The sequence below is a fragment of the Dromaius novaehollandiae genome, unplaced genomic scaffold, assembly GCF_036370855.1.
Source record: "Dromaius novaehollandiae isolate bDroNov1 unplaced genomic scaffold, bDroNov1.hap1 HAP1_SCAFFOLD_264, whole genome shotgun sequence".
Taxonomy (NCBI): domain Eukaryota; kingdom Metazoa; phylum Chordata; class Aves; order Casuariiformes; family Dromaiidae; genus Dromaius; species Dromaius novaehollandiae.
Genome location: NW_026991387.1, coordinates 1 through 15087, shown reverse-complemented (window position 1 = coordinate 15087; position 15087 = coordinate 1). Strand labels below are relative to the sequence as shown.

The following is a 15087-nucleotide window of genomic DNA, read 5'->3' as shown; positions in this document are numbered from 1 at the left end:
AAGACCTTCGCCCACATCACGGTGGGCACCGGGGGCGCGGGGAGCGCTCGCTGGGGCGGGGGGGGAGCGCTCGCTGAGGGGGGCGAACGCTCGCTGAGGGAAAAAACGCTCGCTGAGGGAAAAAACGCTCCCTGACGGGGAGAAACGGTCTCTGAGGGGGGAAAACGCTCCCTGACGGGGAGAAGACGCTCCCTGACGGGGGGAAGCGCTCGCTGAGGAGGAGCAAACGGCCGCTGAGGGGGAGCGAACGCTCGCTGACAGGGGGAAACGGCGGCGGAGGGCGGGAAACGCCGCCGGGGGGGGGCGGGGAGGAAGCGCGCGTGGAGGGGCGGGAAACGGCGGGCGCCGGCGGGGGAAACGGCCGCGAGCGGCGGGAAACGCTGCCCCCGGTGGGGGGGGGGGCAGGAACGCGCCCTGCGGGCGGGAAACGCTCCCGGGGGGGGGAGAAACGCTCCGGGACGGGGGAAACGCGGCACCGGGGCGGGGGGGGCGGCGATGCCCGGGGCCGTTTCCCGGAAGGCGGCGGCCGCGGTGGGGGGGGGGCGGCGCTTCCTCGCGGTTTTGGGGCGATTCGCCGAGTTTTGGGGCGATCCCCCCCCGAGGCGCCCCCCCTCCCCGGGCATCCAGCCCCCCCCCTCCCGGGGGCACCGGGGCCCCCGCGACCCTCCCGGGGCGCGGCCCCTCCCCACCCCCGCCGGCAGGAAGTGACGGGGGGCCGGATCCGCCCGCCCCCCCCCCGCCGCGCCCCCTCCCCCCCCCCCCCCCCGGTCCCAATCGGGACAAAAAAGGGAAAAAAATGTGTCCGGGAGCCGCCGCGGCCGGTGCCAGCGTGGCCCGGCCCCCCCCACCCCACCCCCCCCCCCCCCGCCGGCGGGGCCCAGGCGTCCGGGCACGCGGGGGGCCCAGGCGTCCCGGCTCCAACCCCCCCCCACGAGGAGGGGGCCCAGGCGTCCCGGCTCCCGCTGCCGGGGGGGCCCAGGTGTCCTGATTCCTCCCCCCCCCCCCAACGCAAGGAGGGGGCCCAGGCGTCCGGGCCGGGCGAGCACGTGGTGTGGGGGGGGGGGGGGGGAAGGGGGGCGACCCGGACGCCTGGGCCCTCTCCCTGCCCGGGTTGGGGGGGGGGGGGTCGCCGGTTCCCCCCCCCCCCCCCCAAGGCACAAAAATGTGCGGAATGTGGCAACTTCCCCCCGGCGGGGAGGGGCTCCTGTGGGGGAGGGGCGCCCGGACGCTGGGCCCCCTGCGCGGCTGGTCGAGGGGCGCCCGGACGCCTGGGCCCCTCTGTGCGAGGCCGAAGCAGCTCCCGGACGCCTGGGCCCCGCGTGCGGGGGTTGAGGGGGCGCCCGGACGCCTGGGCCCCTCGTGCGGAGCCGAAGCGGCTCCCGGACGCCTGGGCCCCGCGCGGAGCTGCCGCCGGCTCCGGGGCGCCCCGGACGCCTGGGTCCCCGGTGGGGCGTTGGGCGGCTCCCGGACGCCTGGGCCCCTCCCGTCCCGTCCCGTGCGCGGTGGTGGCAGGGGATGCCCCGGACGCCTGGGCCCGCCCGCGGAGGGAGCTGGGGTGGGGGCCCGGACGCCTGGGCCCCGGGGGGGGCGTGGGGCCACTCCTGGGCCCCCCCTTGCCGGACGCCTGGCCCCCCGCCCGGACGCCTGGGCCCCAGGGGGGCGTGGGGCCACTCCTGGGCCCCCCGCCCGGACGCCTGGGCCCCTGGTAGGGGTGTGGGCACTCCTGGGCCCCCTTGCCGGACGCCTGGGCCCCGGGGGGGTGTCAGGGCACTCCTGGGCCCGCCACCTGGACGCCTGGGCCCCCCCACCCGGACGCCTGGGCCCCTGGGGGGTGTGGGGGCACTCCTGGGCCCCCCCACCCGGACGCCTGGGCCCCTGGGGGGTGTGGGGACATTCATGGGCCCCCCGCCCGGACGCCTGGGCCCCGGGGGGGTGTCAGGGCACTCCTGGGCCCCCCCACCCGGACACCTGGGCCCCTGGGGGGCGTGGGGGCACTCCTGGGCCCTCTATGCGGCAGGTGGGGGCACTCCCGGGCCCCGCCATGTGGCGTGGCTGGTGCGGGGGGGGCCGGGGGACGCCTGGGCCCCCCTGGTGACGCCATTTCTTTGGGGGGGGGGGCAGGCGGCGGAGGTGGCGGCGCTGGTGGGGAAGGACCGCGGCAGCCTCCTGGTGAACGGGCTGACGCTGGGGGGGCAGCGCTGCTCCGTCATCCGCGACTCGCTGCTGGTGGAGGGCGAGCACAGCATGGACCTGCGCACCAAGAGCGCCGCCGGGGCGCCCACCTTCAACGTCACCGCCACCATCACCAACAAGAGTGAGTCGGGGGGGACGCCGGGGCCCCTCGCGCCAACCCTGCTGTGCTAACGCCAACCCCCGACCCCCCCGCGCCGACCCCCGACCTCCCCCCGTCCCCCCCGTGCGCGTTGTTGCAACACCCACCTTCAACGTCACCGCCACCATCACCAACAAGAGTGAGTGGGGCACGCCGGGGCCCCTCGCGCCGACCCCCGACCCCCCCGCGCCGACCCCCGACCTCCCCCCATCCCCCCGTGCGCGTTGTTGCAACACCCACCTTCAACGTCACCGCCACCATCACCAACAAGAGTGAGTGGGGGACGCCGGGGCCCCTCGCGCCAACCCCCGACCCCCCCGCGCCGACCCCCGACCTCCCCCCGTCCCCCCCGTGCGCGTTGTTGCAACGCCCACCTTCAACGTCACCGCCACCATCACCAACAAGAGTGAGTGGGGGGGACGCCGGGGCCCCTCGCGCCGACCCCCGACCCCCCCGCGCCGACCCCCGACCCCCCCACGCCGACCCCCGACCTCCCCCCGTCCCCCCCGTGCGCGTTGTTGCAACGCCCACCTTCAACGTCACCCCCACCATCACCAACAAGAGTGAGTGGGGGACGCCGGGGCCCCTCGCGCCAACCCCGCCGCGCTCACGCCAACCCCCGACCCCCCCGCGCCGACCCCCGACCTCCCCCCGTCCCCCCCGTGCGCGTTGTTGCAACGCCCACCTTCAACGTCACCGCCACCATCACCAACAAGAGTGAGTGGGGGACGCCGGGGCCCCTCGCGCCAACCCCGCCGCGCTCGCGCCAACCCCTGTCCCCCCCGCGCCGACCCCCGACCTCCCCCCGTCCCCCCGTGCGCGTTGTTGCAACGCCCACCTTCAACGTCACCGCCGCCATCACCAACAAGAGTGAGTGGGGGACGCCGGGGCCCCTCGCGCCAACCCCGACCCCCCCGTGCTGACCCCCGACCTCCCCCCGTCCCCCCGTGCGCGTTGTTGCAACGCCCACCTTCAACGTCACCGCCACCATCACCAACAAGAGTGAGTGGGGGACGCCGGGGCCCCTCGCGCCAACCCCGACCCCCCCGTGCCGACCCCCGACCTCCCCCCGTCCCCCCGTGCGCGTTGTTGCAACGCCCACCTTCAACGTCACCGCCGCCATCACCAACAAGAGTGAGTGGGGCACGCCGGGGCCCCTCGCGCCAACCCTGCTGCGCTCGCGCCAACCCCCGACCCCCCCGCGCCAACCCCCGACCTCCCCCCGTCCCCCCCGTGCGCGTTGTTGCAACGCCCACCTTCAACGTCACCGCCACCATCACCAACAAGAGTGAGTGGGGCACGCCGGGGCCCCTCGCGCCAACCCTGCTGCGCTCACGCCAACCCCCGACCCCCCCGCGCCAACCCCCGACCTCCCCCCGTCCCCCCCGTGCGCGTTGTTGCAACACCCACCTTCAACGTCACCGCCACCATCACCAACAAGAGTGAGTCGGGGGGACGCCGGGGCCCCTCGCGCCAACCCCGCCGCACTCACGCCAACCCCCGACCCCCCCGCGCCAACCCTATGTCCCCCCCCGTCCCCCCCGTGCGCGTTGTTGCAACGCCCACCTTCAACGTCACCGCTACCGTCGCCAACAAGAGTGAGTCGGGGGGACGCCGGGGCCCCTCGCGCCAACCCCGCTGTGCTAACGCCAACCCCCGACCCCCCCACGCCAACCCCCGACCTCCCCCCGTCCCCCCCGTGCGCGTTGTTGCAACGCCCACCTTCAACGTCACCGCCACCATCACCAACAAGAGTGAGTCGGGGGGACGCCGGGGCCCCTCGCGCCGACCCCGCCGCGCTCGCGCCAACCCCTGTCCCCCCCGCGCCGACCCTGTGCACCCCACACGTCCCCCCCGGACACCGGGGCCCCCCCTCCATGTCCCCTTGCGCCTCCCCCGGACGCCGGGGCCCCTCGCGCCAACCCCTGCGCCATCCCCGGATGCCTGGGTCCGCTCTCTGCTTCCTCCCGGACGCCTGGGTCCCTTTCCCATCCCTCCCCCCCCCCCCCCCCCAGTTGCTCTGTCCCCGGACGCCTGGGCCCCCTCTGCTGCCCCCCCCCCCCCCCCAGCACAGCTGTCATGGGATGGGGCAGCTGTTGCCCTCCCGGAGCAGCTGCGCCCGGACGCCTGGGCCCCCTCTGCCTGCTGGGGGGGGGCAGCCCGGACGCCTGGGCCCCTTGGCGGGGATCCCCGGACACCTGGGTCCCCTCGTGGGGGGGTCACGGGGTCACCCGGACGCCTGGGCCCCCGCTGACCCCCCCCCCCCGCAGCGATTGTGCTGGTGATGGGCAAGGAGGGCGTCCACGGGGCGGGGGGGGGGTGGCGGTTGCCCGGACGCCTGGGCCCCTTGGCGGGGATCCCCGGACACCTGGGTCCCCTCGTGGGGGGGTTGGCGGGTGCCCGGACGCCTGGGCCCCTGCTGACCCCCCCCCGCGTCCCCCCCCGCAGCGATCGTGCTGGTGATGGGCAAGGAGGGCGTCCACGGCGGCTGCGTCAACAAGAAGTGCTACGAGATGGCGGCGCATCTGCGGCGCTCCCAGTACTGACCAATAAAGGCGCCGCCCCCGCCCCCGCCTGCGCCTGTAACTGGGGGGGGACACGGGGGGGGACACCGGGGGGGACACGGGGACACGGGGGGGGACATGGGGACACCGGGGGGGTCACGGGGGGGCGACGCCAGGGCCCTCTCTGCGTCTGTGACGGGGACGCCGGGGCCCGCCCGGGGTCAGAGTCCGGCCCTGTCGGCTCCCGGGGGGGGGGTGGGGCACCCTCGGGTGCTGCAGCACCTTTGGGTGCTGGAGAGCAACTGGGTGCTGGGTTTGGGGGGGGGGCCCTGGCGCCTTTGGGTGCCGGAGCTGGGTCTGGGGGTCCCCGAGCACCTTTGGGTGCCAGAGCCCCTTTGGGTGCCACAGGGAGGTGGGTGGTGGGTGCTGGAGCCCCCTCGGGTGCTGGAGACCAGCGTGGACACTGGATTTGGGGGTCCCAGAGCCCCTTTGGGTGCTGGAGACCAGCGTGGGTGCTGGGCCTGGGGGTCCCCAAGCACCTTTGGGTGCCACAGGGAGGTGGGTGGTGGGTGCTGGAGCCCCTTTGGGTGCTGGAGACCAGCGTGGACACTGGATTTGGGGGTCCCGGAGCCCCTTTGGGTGCTGGAGCCGGGCCGAGGGAGCTGGAGACCCGACGTGGGCACCAGGTTTAGGGGGTCCCTGAGCCCCTTTGGGTGCTGGAGCCGGATTTGGGGGGTCCCAGAGCACCTTTGGGTGCTGGAGCTGGGGGGGGGATCCTGGAGCCCCTTTGGGTGCTGGAGACCAGCGTGGGCACCGGATTTGGGGGTCCCGGGGCCCCTTTGGGTGTCGGAGGGAGATGGATGGTGGGTGCTGGAGCCCCTTTGGGTGCCGGAGCTGGGATGAAGGTGCTGGAGACCAGCGTGGGTGCTGGGTCTGGGGGTCCCCAAGCACCTCTGGGTGCCGGAGCCAGATTTGGGGGGTCCCTGAGCTCCTTTGGGTGCTGGAGACCAACGTGGGCACCAGGTTTGGGGTGTACCCAAGCACCTTTGGGTGCCAGAGCCGGGTTTGGGGGGTCCCGGAGCCCCTTTGGGTGCTGGAGCTGGGTGGGGGGATCCTGGGGCCCCTTTGGGTGCTGGAGATCAACATGGGCACCGGATTTGGGGCTCCCAGAGCCCCTTTGGGTGCCGAAACTGGGGTCAAGGTGCTGGAGACCAGCGTGGGCACCAGGTTTGGGGGGTCTCTGAGCCCCTTTGGGTGCTAGAACCAGGTGGGGGGATCCTGGAGCCCCTTTGGGTGCTGGAGACCAGCGTGGGCACCGGATTTGGGGGTCCCGGGGCCCCTTTGGGTGTCGGACGGAGATGAATGGTGGGTGCTGGGGCCCCTTTGGGTGCCGGAGCTGGGATGAAGGTGCTGGAGACCAGCGTGGGCACCAGGTCTGGGGGTCCCCAAGCACCTCTGGGTGCCAGAGGGAGGTGGGTGCTGGGTGCCGGAGCCCCTTTGGGTGCTGGAGACCAACGTGGGCACCAGGTTTGGGGGCTCCCAGAGCCCCTTTGGGTGCTGGAGCCGGATTGGGGGGGTCCCTGAGCTCCTTTGGGTGCTGGAGACCAACGTGGGCACCAGGTTTGGGGTGTACCCAAGCACCTTTGGGTGCCAGAGCCGGGTTTGGGGGATCCTGGAGCCCCTTTGGGTGCCGGAGCTGGGATGAAGGGGCTGGAGACCAACGTGGGCACCAGGTTTGGGGTGTACCCAAGCACCTTTGGGTGCCAGAGCCGGGTTTGGGGGGTCCCGGAGCCCCTTTGGGTGCCGGAGCTGGGAGGAAGGTGCTGGAGACCAACGTGGGCACCAGGTTTGGGGGGTCCCTGAGCACCTTTGGGTGCTGGAGCTGGGTGGGGGGATCCTGGGGCCCCTTTGGGTGCTGGAGACCAGTGTGGGCACCGGATTTGGGGGTCCTGGGGCCCCTTTGGGTGCTGGAGACCAACGTGGGAGCTGGGTCTGGGGGTCCCAGAGCCCCTTTGGGTGCCGGAGCCGGCTGGGGGGTGCCGGACCCCCACTCGGGCGCTCGCCGTGGGGCACCCATGGGTGCCCCCCCCCAAGAAGAGCCAGAGCCGAGTTGGCCACGAGCCTTTATTTGGGGGGTGGGGGGGGCGCAGAGGGGCCCCGGCGTCCGGGTCAGATGGGGGCGGGGGGCAGCAGCGGGGTGCGCTCGGAGGCAGCACCCAGGGGGGGCCCCCCCGCCGCCCCCCCCGCCCCCGCGTCGCCCTCGGGTGCCGCCTCCTCGGCGCCCGGCGGCACCCGCTGCTTGCAGACGGGGCAGGTGCGGCGGGTGCGGGTCAGCCAGGGGTCCACGCAGCGGCTGTGGAAGGCTGGGGGGGGGCAAGGGGGGGGCGGTCAGGGGGGGCCCAGGCGTCCGGGGGGGCCCAGGCGTCCCCGTCCCCCCCCCCCCCCGGGGCGCTCACCGTGGGCGCAGGGCAGCACCCGCAGCCGGTCGCCCTCCTCGTACTCGTCCAGGCAGATGGCGCAGACCTCGTACTCGTCCCCTGCGCAGCCGCGTCACCCGCGGGCCCAGGCGTCCGGGCCCCCCCCCCCCCATCCCCACGGTGAGGGGCCCAGGCGTCCGGGCCAGCCCCCCCCCCCCCCCCCAACGTGGACCCAGGCGTCCGGGACGGGGCCCGGGCCCCCCCCCCCCCCGCCATCACCCTTCCCGTGGCCTGGCCTCGCCGTGACCCCCGTGTTGGGGTGAGGACCCAGGCGTCCGGGTCCCTCAGCCCCATGGGCCCAGGTGTCCGGGGGGCCCAGGTGTCCGGGGGGGCGGGGCCAGGCATCCAGGGGGCCCAGGCGTCTGGGGTGGGGGCCCAGGCGTCTGGGGGGCCCAGGTGTCCGGGCGGTGCCCCTGGGGTGAGCCAGGCCATGGGCCCAGGCATCCGGGTCGCCCAGGGGCCCAGGCATCCGGGGGGGGGGGGGCCCAGGTGTCCGGGCGCGCGGGGCGGAAGCGGGTGCCGGGGGGGGGGTTTGGGGCCGGCGCCCGCCAGGGCCTTATAAGGGCAGCGACGGCGGCGACGGCGCTTCCTTCCCCCCCCCCCCCCCCCCCCCCCCGCCCCGGCGCTGACTCACCCGCCGCCGCACCCGCCCGGACGCCTGGGTCCCACGCGCGGGGGAGGGGCCCCCGCCAAGGCTCCCGGCACGCCCCGTGGCGAGGGCCCAGGCGTCCGGGCGGCTCCGGCGAGCGCTAGGCCGCGGCGGGGGGGGGGGGGGGGGGAGGATGCGAGCGAGGCCGCGGGGGTTCCTGAGGCCGCTGCCCCGGGGCCCAGGCGTCCCCCCGCCCAGGGGCCCAGGCGTCCCCACCCAGGGGCCCAGGCGTCCCCCCGCCCAGGGGCCCAGGCGTCCCCGCGGCGGTACCTTTCCGGTACCGGTGCACCGGGATCTTGCTGAGCTGCTCCTGCGACAGCCGGTTCCGCCGCAGCCGCTTGCGGTGCTGGAGGCAGCGCACGACCTGCGGGGCGACAGGGGCCCAGGCGTCCGGGGCCGCCCCCACCCCCACCCCCCACCCCGAGCGAGGGGGGCCCAGGCGTCCGGGGCCGCAATCCCCGTCCCAGGGGGCCCAGGTGTCCTTGCCCCCTTTCCCCACCCCATGGAGGGGGCCCAGGCGTCCCCCGCGCAGCCCGGGAGGGGCCCAGGCGTCCCCGTGCGGCAGGGTGGGGCCCAGGCGTCCCGGTGTGGCCTGCGAGGGGCCCAGGCGTCCCCGTGTGGTGCAGCGGGGCCCAGGCGTCCCCGTGTGGTACAGCGGGGCATGGGCGTCCCTGTGTGGCCTGCGAGGGGCCCAGGCGTCCCCGCGTGGCCCGGGAGGGGCCCAGGCGTCCCCGTGCGGCAGGGTGGGGCCCAGGCGTCCCCGTGTGGCCTGGGAAGGGCCCAGGCGTCCCCGCGTGCTGCAGCGGGGCCCAGGCGTCCCCGTGTGGTACAGCGGGGCATGGGCATCCCCGCGTGGCCCGCGAGGGGCCCAGGCGTCCCCGGGCGGGGCCCAGGCGTCCGGCTCACCAGCACGGTGCACATGACGGCCACGACGACGCCCACGACGCCGGTGAAGGGCACCAGGTAGTAGCCCAGGGGGAAGACGTACTCGGGGACGAGGACGACGTGGGCCCTGCGGGGACAGCGGCTGCTGGGCGCCCGCCCGGGGCGGGCCCAGGCGTCCGGGCGGGGGGCCCAGGCGTCCGGGGGGGGCCCAGGCGTCCGGGGGGGGGGCCCTACCCGCGGGCGTAGCTGAAGGTGTCGCGGAGGAAGGCGGCGGCGCGCTGCCCCACGAACACGGCCGGGATGGCGATCCGCTCCCGCAGCCGCTCTGCAGCGAGAGACGCCTCAGACGGGGCCACCGCGGCCACCACAGGGTGACAATGGCCACCACGAGGCCACGATGGCCACCACGGGGCCATGATGGCCACCACAGGGCCACCATGGCCATGATGGGGCCACCATGGGGCCACCATGGCCATGACAGGGCCACCATGGCCACCATGGAGCCACTACGGGGCTGTGATGGCCACCACGGGGCTATGATGGCCACCACAGGGCCACCATGGCCATGATGGGGCCACCACGGCCACCATGGGGCCACCACGGGGCTGTGATGGCCACCATGGCCATGACGGGGCCACCACGGCCACCATGGGGCCACCATGAGGCCACAATGGCCACCACGGGGCCACCACGGCCACCACAGGGTGACAATGGCCACCATGGGGCCACCATCGGGCTGTGATGGCCACCACGGGGCCACAATGGCCACTATGGCTCCACGATGGCCACCACAGGGCTATGATGGCCACCACAGGGCCACCATGGCCATGACGGGGCCACCACGGCCACCATGGGGCCACCACGGGGCCATGGCATGGCCACAGCGGCCACCATGGGGCCATGACGGGGCCATGATGGCCATGACAGAGCCATGATGGGCTCATGACGGCGACAACGGGCCATGACGGCCACCATGGGGGCCACGACAGGTCCGCGATGGCCATGGTGGGGCCACGATGGAGCAGTGATGGGGTGTGACAGCCACGATGGCCGCCGTGGGGCCACGATGGCCACGACGGGGCCACGATGGCCACAACAGGGCACGGCAGAACCTCAACGGCCCCAACGAGGCCACGATGGAGCCACGACAGGGCCACAGCGGCCATGATGGAGCCATGATGGCCACAACAAAGCCATGATGACCACGATGGAACCATGATGACCACAACGGAGCCACGATGGCCATGACAGAGGCGTGATGGCCACAACAAAGCCATGATGACCACGATGGAGCCACAGTGGCCATGACGGAGCCATGATGGCCATGATGGAGCTGTGACAGGCCACAACGGAGCCACGATGGCCACGGTGGAGCCATGATGGCCACAACAAAGCCATGATGGCCACAACGGAGCCATGATGGCCACAACGGAGCCATGATGGCCACGGTAGAGCCATGATGGCCACAACAAAGCCATGATGGCCACAACGGAGCCATGATGGCCACGGTAGAGCCATGATGGCCACAACAAAGCCATGATGGCCACAACGGAGCCATGATGGCCATGGTGGAGCCAAGATGGCCACAACAAAGCCATGATGGCCATGATAGAGCCATGATGGCCACAGTGGAGCTGTTACGGACCACAATGAAGCCATGATGGCCATGATGGAGCTGTGACAGGCCACAGTGGAGCCATGATGGCCACAACGGAGCCATGATGGCCATGGTGGAGCCACGATGGCCATGATGGAGCCATGATGTCCACGACGGAGCCACGATGGCCACAGTGGAGCTGTGATGGCCACAATGGAGCTGTGACAGGCCACAACAGAGCCATGATGGCCATGATGGAGCCATGATGGCCTCGGTGGAACCATGATGGCCACAACAAAGCCATGATGGCCACAGTGGAGCCACGACGGCCATGACGGAGCCAAGATGGCCGTGGTGGAGCTGTGATGGACCACAAGGGAGCCATGATGGCCATGACGGAGCCAAGATGGCCGTGGTGGAGCTGTGATGGACCACAAGGGAGCCATGATGGCCATGATGGAGCCATGATGGCCACGGTGGAGCTGTGACAGGCCAAAACGGAGCCACGATGGCCACGGTGGAGCTGTTACGGGCTACAGTGGAGCCACGATGGCCACAATGGACCCATGATGGCCACGGCGGAGCTGTGACAGGCCACGATGGAGCCACGATGGCCGCCGCTCACCGTCGTTCCAGACCATGTTGAGCAGCTTCTCCGAGTCCACGTTGTGCACCACGGCGGCACCGAAGCCAGCCTGCTGCGCGTGCAGCACCTGCGCGGGGGGGGACGGAGCGTCAGAGGGGTGTGGGGGACGCCTGGGCCCCTCCGCCCCCCCCCCCGGTGCCCCCCCACCTTGACGTCGAAGTCGCAGTCGTAGCGGCGCACCAGGGCGATGAAGACGCTGCCGTTGGCGCCGGGCGCCGGGGCGATGGGCCGGCAGGCGTTGCTGGGCCGCGCCTCCACCACGAAGCCCTGCCGGGGGGGACACACGGACGCGTCAGGGGCCCAGGCGTCCGGGGGGCCCAGGCGTCCGGGGCGGCCACCCACCAGGAGGCCTTCGCGAGGCAGCGGGGCGCCGAAGAGCGCCGGAAGGTCCGAGAACTCCATGGTGGCGTTGGGGTCCAGCACCTGCCGGGGGAGAGGGCAGCGGCATCAGCGAGCGCCCAAAACGCCCCCGAAACCCCCCGAAACGGCCCCAAAACCCCCGGAAACGGCCCCGAAACCCCGGAAATGGCCCCAAAACCCCCGAAACGGCCCCCAAACCCCCAGAAATGGCCCCGAAACTCACCGCGTGGATGTAGGCCGCGGCGGGCAGCAGCAGCGCGGCGGCGGCGGTCAGGAGGGCGACGGGGCCCGGCCGCATCGCGGAGACGGCCACGACCTGGAAGATGGCGGCGGTGATGGTGGGGGGGGACGTGGGTCAGGCCGGCGCGGCCCCGGACGCCTGGGCTCATTTTGTGATGGGGGGGGGGCCCAGGCGTCCAGGCCCAGGCGTGGGTTGGCGTGACCCGGCTTGGCGTGACCAGCTTGGCGTGGCCCAACTTGGCGTGACCGCCTTGGCGTGACTGCCTTGGCGTGACGCAACGTGTCACGGCATGCTGGGTGACACCGGGGTGTCCCCCCCCCCCTCCCCCAACCGCCCCAGCTCCAGGGGGCCCAGGCGTCCAGCCCCCCCCACCGCCCCCAATCCCCCCCCCGGGCTTACCTGGGGCGGGGGGGGGCTCAGTGCCGTCCCATGGGGCCGTGGGGCGGCCGTGTGCCCCCCGCGCCCGGGGGGGGGGGGGGTCGCTGTGTTTACACCCGGCCTCCCCGCGACATGGCTGGGCGCTCTCGCGAGAGGAGGAGGAGGAGGAGCCGCCGCGCTCCGCCCCGGACGCCTGGGCCCCCCTGCCCGGGAAGGGCGGGGGGGCGGCCGGGCCCTGCCTCCGTTCCCCCCCCCATGGCCTCCATGGCGCCGGGGGACCCCCGTGCACGGGGGCGACCGCGTTACCCCCCCCGCCGGCGGTACCTCCGATGGTACTTCCCCGGGGCGGCGCGCGGCGGTACCTGGGCTCCAGGGCGAGCGTTTGGGGGTGCTCCTGGAGAGGGGTGCCGGGGGGGCTCCTTCCCGGGGTGGTGCTCGGCGGTACTCCTCCTCGGGGGTGGTGCTTGGGCGGTACCTGGGCGGTACTTGGGCGGTACCTGGGTGGTACTCGGGCGGTACTCCTCCTCGGGGGTGGTACTTGGGTGGTACCTGGGCGGTACTTGGGTGGTACCTGGGCGGTACTCCTCCTTGGGGGTGGTATTCAGGCGGTACTCCTCCTCGGGGGCGGTACTTGGGTGGTACTTGGGCAGTACCCCTCCCTAGGGGTGGTACTTGGGTGGTACCTCTCCTCGGGGGTGGTACTCGTGTGGTATTTGGGTGGTACCACTCCTCGGGGGTGGTATTTGGGTGGTACTCGGGTGGTACTCCTCCCCGGGGGTGGTACTTGGGTGGTACCTCTCCTCGGGGGTGGTACTCGTGTGGTATTTGGGTGGTACCACTCCTCGGGGGTGGTATTTGGGTGGTACTCGGGTGGTACCACTCCCCGGGGGTGGTACTTGGGTGGTACCTCTCCTCGGGGGTGGTACTCGTGTGGTATTTGGGTGGTACCACTCCTCGGGGGTGGTATTTGGGTGGTACTCGGGTGGTACCACTCCCCGGGGGTGGTACTCGGGCGGTGCCCCTCCTCGTGCCTGGCACTTCCCGGCACGCCGCGGTACCCTCCTCGGGGCGGTACCGGGGCACTCGGGCGGTGCCCCTCAGCAGAGGCGGCATTTCGCGGTACTTCCCGTGGGGGTGGTACTCTGCGGTACCCCGGGGGGGGGGTAACGACTGTGGTACCCTTTGGGGGGTACTTGGCGGTACTCCTCCCCTGCGGTGGTACTCTGGTACTCTGGGGGTGCCACTCTGCGGTACTCCTCCTCAGGGGTGTTGCTCTGGCGCTCCTGGGGGTGTTGCTCCGTGGTACCCCGCCTCAGGGCTGTTACTCGTGGTACCCCTCCTCGGGGATGGTACCCTGGCCCCCCTGTGGGGTGTTGCTCCGTGGTACTCCTGGGGGGTGTTACGCTGTGGTACCCCCTCAGGGGTGTTACTCCATGGTACTTTGCCTCGTGCATGGTACTCTAGCTCTCTTGTGGGGTGTTACACCGTGGTACTTCTCCTGGGGGGGTGTTACCCCATGGTACCCCTTTTCTGGAGGAGGCTGTTACCCCGTGGTACTCCTCCTGGGGGGGGGTTACCCCATGGTACCCCTCTTGGAGGTGTTACCCCACGGTACCCCTCCTGGGGGGTTGTTACCCCACGGTACCCCTCCTGGGGGGGTGTTACCCGGTGGTACCCCTCCTGGGTGGGGGTGTTACCCCACGGTACCCCTCCTGGGGGGGGTGTCACCCCACTGCACCCCTCCTGGAGCTGTTGTTACCCCACGGTACCCCTCCTGGGGGGGTGTCACCCCACGGCACCCCTCCTGGGGGGGTGTTACCCCACGGCACCCCTCCTGGAGGTGTTGTTACCCCACGGTACCCCTCCTGGGGGGGTGTTACCCCACGGCACCCCTCCTGGGTGGGGGTGTTACCTGGTGGTACCCCTCTTGGAGGTGTTGTTACCCCACGGCACCCCTCCTGGAGGTGTTGTTACCCCACGGTACCCCTCCTGGGGGGGTGTTACCCCACAGTACCCCTCCTGGGGGGCTGTCACCCCACGGCACCCCTCCTGGGGGGGTGTTACCCCACGGCACCCCTCCTGGGTGGGGGTGTCACCCCGTGGTACCCCTCCTGGAGGTGTTGTTACCCCACGGTACCCCTCCTGGGGGGTGTTACCCGGTGGTACCCCTCCTGGGGGGTGTTACCCCACGGCACCCCTCCTGGGGGGTGTTACCCGGTGGTACCCCTCCTGGGTGGGGGTGTTACCCCGTGGTACCCCTCTTGGGGGGGTGTTACCCCACGGCACCCCTCCTGGGGGGGTGTTACCCCGTGGTACCCCTCTTGGGGGGGTGTTACCCCACGGCACCCCTCCTGGGGGGTGTTACCCGGTGGTACCCCTCCTGGGTGGGGGTGTTACCCCGTGGTACCCCTCTTGGGGGGGTGTTACCCCACGGCACCCCTCCTGGGGGGGTGTTACCCCGTGGTACCCCTCTTGGGGGGGTGTTACCCCACGGCACCCCTCCTGGGGGGGTGTTACCGGTGGTACCCCTCCTGGGGGGGTGTTACCCCGTGGTACCCCTCCTGGGGGGGTGTTACCCACGGTACCCCTCCTGGGGGGGCTTTTACCCCGTGGTACCCCTCCTGGGGGGGTGTTACCCCACGGTACCCCTCCTGAGGTGTTGTTACCCCGTGGTACCCCTCCTGGGGGGTGTTACCCCACGGTACCCCTCCCCCGGGGGGCTTGTTACCCCGCCGTCCCCCCTCCCCCCCCCTCAGCGCTGCTACCTCGCGGTACCTCAGCGGCGTCACCGCCGGCGCTTCCCGCCAAAACCGCCGCCAGCCAATGGGCGGCCGCCGGGGGGCGCGCGAGCGCGCCGTCGCCCTGCCCGGCCCCGCCCCCCGGCCGTCCCGGCCCCGCCCCCCGGGCGCGCGCAGGCGCCGCGCGCAGGCGCAGTGCGGCGCGGCGGCGCGGCTGCGCGCGCAGCTCCCTCCCCCCCTCCCTCCCCCCCGCCGCCGCCGCCCCCCCCGCCCCGGAGTC

At 73.0% G+C, this 15087-nt stretch overlaps 2 protein-coding genes across 4 annotated transcripts; one reads left to right on the top strand and one right to left on the bottom strand.

The window, feature by feature from the left end:
* The first annotated feature begins 1881 nt into the window (after positions 1-1881).
* On the top strand, positions 1882-4900 carry LOC135326111 (profilin-1-like). The gene is made up of 2 exons (XM_064503979.1): positions 1882-2314; positions 4781-4900. The coding sequence occupies exons 1-2, from the start codon at positions 1897-1899 to the stop codon at positions 4876-4878; spliced, it is 516 nt and encodes a 171-aa protein (XP_064360049.1). The 5' UTR covers positions 1882-1896; the 3' UTR covers positions 4879-4900.
* Positions 4901-6942: 2042 nt separating this feature from the next.
* Positions 6943-13197, bottom strand: LOC135326110 (E3 ubiquitin-protein ligase RNF167-like). Of its 3 annotated transcripts, none has more exons than XM_064503975.1 (10): positions 12394-13197; positions 11674-11766; positions 11433-11513; positions 11238-11357; positions 11070-11157; positions 9082-9172; positions 8869-8974; positions 8233-8326; positions 7293-7373; positions 6943-7199 (listed from the first exon to the last, which is right to left on the bottom strand). In XM_064503975.1, exons 1-10 carry the CDS (start codon positions 13180-13182, stop codon positions 7006-7008), a joined length of 1737 nt encoding a protein of 578 aa, XP_064360045.1. In that variant the 5' UTR covers positions 13183-13197; the 3' UTR covers positions 6943-7005. The 3 variants fall into 3 exon arrangements, with proteins under 3 accessions (XP_064360045.1, XP_064360046.1, XP_064360048.1); XM_064503976.1 differs by having other exon boundaries at positions 12432-12555; XM_064503978.1 differs by lacking the exon at positions 12394-13197 and adding an exon at positions 12091-12244.
* Positions 13198-15087: the final 1890 nt, after the last annotated feature.

Bases quoted from the DNA above. Each gene is read 5' to 3' on its own strand.
- LOC135326110 (XM_064503975.1), bottom strand. From the start codon at position 13,182: ATGCCGCCTCTGCTGAGGGGCACCGCCCGAGTGCCCCGGTACCGCCCC. The intron at 11,767-12,393 runs GTACCGCCGGCG...GCCATCTTCCAG, and splicing joins CCGGGGAAGTACCATCGGAG to GTCGTGGCCGTCTCCGCGAT. The intron at 11,158-11,237 runs GTGGGGGGGCAC...CCCCCCGCGCAG, and splicing joins ACTGCGACTTCGACGTCAAG to GTGCTGCACGCGCAGCAGGC.
- LOC135326111 (XM_064503979.1), top strand. From the start codon at position 1,897: ATGGGCCCCCCGCCCGGACGCCTGGGCCCCGGGGGGGTGTCAGGGCAC. The intron at 2,315-4,780 runs GTGAGTCGGGGG...CCCCCCCCGCAG, and splicing joins CGCCACCATCACCAACAAGA to CGATCGTGCTGGTGATGGGC.